General features: G+C 56.2%; 1 protein-coding gene across 1 annotated transcript in view; it reads right to left on the reverse strand.

Moving 5' to 3' along the window:
- Positions 1–1,513, reverse strand: part of DAW1 (dynein assembly factor with WD repeats 1) — a 42,990-nt gene extending 41,477 nt beyond the window's left edge. The window contains exon 1 of the mRNA XM_003784883.2: positions 1,474–1,513. Coding sequence (XP_003784931.1) covers positions 1,474–1,513 — 40 coding nt within the window. The remainder of the gene's footprint in view (positions 1–1,473) is intronic.
- Between the last annotated feature and the right edge of the window lie 434 nt (positions 1,514–1,947).

Consider the following 1,947-nt stretch of genomic DNA (forward strand, 5'->3'; position numbering starts at 1 on the left):
TAAGCTAGGCTGACACCATAGCACTCTATCTAGCCTGGGCAACAGAGTGAGACTCTGTCTCAAATAAATAATAAATAAATAAATAGGATGCAGTTATTTTTAGGTCTGGGAAAAGCTGGGCCCAGAAAAAGAGCAGGGAGTGAAAAGCCTTCCTTTCAGTCTTGGAAGAGCTGCTGAGGAAGTCTAAAGCACAGCGTGGGTAGAAGAGTAAGGTTCTAGAACAGTGGTTCTCAGCCTTCCTAATGCCACGGCCCTTTAATACAGTTTCTGTGGGTCGCGACCCACAGGTTGAGAACCGCTGTTAGAATCAACTGTACAGGCTGAGCCAGATCCTGCAGAGTGGGGGGTTAGTCTAATCACGATGGGAAACGGATGGAGAGCTCCAGTGCAGATCCCACTGCCTGCTAGTGGGGGACGGACTGTAGGGGAGGAGGAGCGGAAACCAGGAATCCAGCTGGCCAGGCTGAGAAGTAGCCCAGACAGAGCAGACGGTGGCCAGGACGGAGAGGTGGACTGGGTTGGTAGCTGGAAGGGGTGTTGAACAAGAAACCCGTGCTCTGGAGAGAAGGATAATCTAATGCATTCGCAGAATATTCTGGAAGAAGAGCTGACAGAATTTGCCAGTGGGATGGGGTAAGATGACAGGAACCACAAGAGAGAAAGAAAGGGTGGCCACCAAGGCGTCTGCCAAAACACTGGACGTGTGAGGCCAGCTACTCACAGGGCCCAGCCTGAGGAAGCAGCGGGATGAGGATGGGATTGGTAACAAGGAATCTTGAGCACTCTGACACCGCGGTGGAGATGGGGACTGAACAGCCAGCCGGACGTCGCTGGGAAAGTGAGATAGTGGAGACTTTAAATTCCCCAAGTCCCACTCTTCATAACCAACCCTAAACCAACCCGGCCCAAACTACCTTAGCCTCCTCTGCAATCCTATCCGAGCTTTTCTTCGGGCACTTGTCGTCTGCTGCTTTGTGGCGAGTTCTGCAGGCTTTTTTTCTATTCTTATTTTTAACATGGGTTCTGAATTAGATGCTGAGTTCCCCTACCAAGCTGCGTGATCAGCGGACTTCACCTGTTCTCCTAAGGTACTCACGTCCTCACCTGTAAAACTAGAGGACGAGGCAAGGACATCCCACCCTAAACTGGGGCATTTTATGGGTTCATTTCAGAACCGCTTAAATGGAACCCGGGACACGGAGCCCAGGGCTGTGCAGTAGGCCCTCGATAAATGACACCTGCTTGACTTGCACACTGAAGCTCAATGACGTCCTTCAAGAGTCAAGGTTTTGAGGGACGGAGTTCAGCGTCGGGCGGAGAGAGGGGCCCCAGTTGGGAAGTGCGCGACCTCGCGTCCCACCCGGCTCACCCCCTGGGGACCCGCCGCCCCAGGGTCCCCGCACCTTCCCCCGCCCAGAGCCTCCCAGTCTGGGGTGGCGGCCACGAGTCGGGGCGAAGGGGCCCGGCACGCACCTGGTGGGTAGTACCGGAGCAAGAGGCTCTTGAGCTTCATTTTCCCTCGGTCGCGTTGCTGGCCGGCTGGCTGGCTTCGTAGCCATGGAAACAGCCAAACAGCCGCGGGCCCCCAGTACGCATGCGCAGAAGCATCCCAGTAGGGGGAGCGGGGGGCAGGCGGGAATTGGGAGCGTCGGCGGGGCGGCCGCGGAGGCCGGGGAGGCCGGGGCTGCGGCGCGGGGCGCCTGGAGTGGCCTGGGCGATGACCCCTAGCGTCCCCACTAAGGGCGACCTCGGAGGAACTAAGCATAGCCGGGAACCCTAGGACCTACGACACGGTCTGGGTCGCATGCACTTGGGTTTCCAAACAGGACGTGTGGGACAAAAATCTCACTCCGGGTCAGCATTCCAGGGCCCCAGCTCTTACCCTGTCCCTGTTCCCATTTAAAAGAAAAAAAAAATCTCGTACATTGCGCTGGGCGGTTTACGTAT

The sequence above is a fragment of the Otolemur garnettii genome, unplaced genomic scaffold (assembly GCF_000181295.1).
Source record: "Otolemur garnettii isolate 467f Iridium unplaced genomic scaffold, OtoGar3 scaffold00013, whole genome shotgun sequence".
Taxonomy (NCBI): Eukaryota; Metazoa; Chordata; class Mammalia; order Primates; family Galagidae; genus Otolemur; species Otolemur garnettii.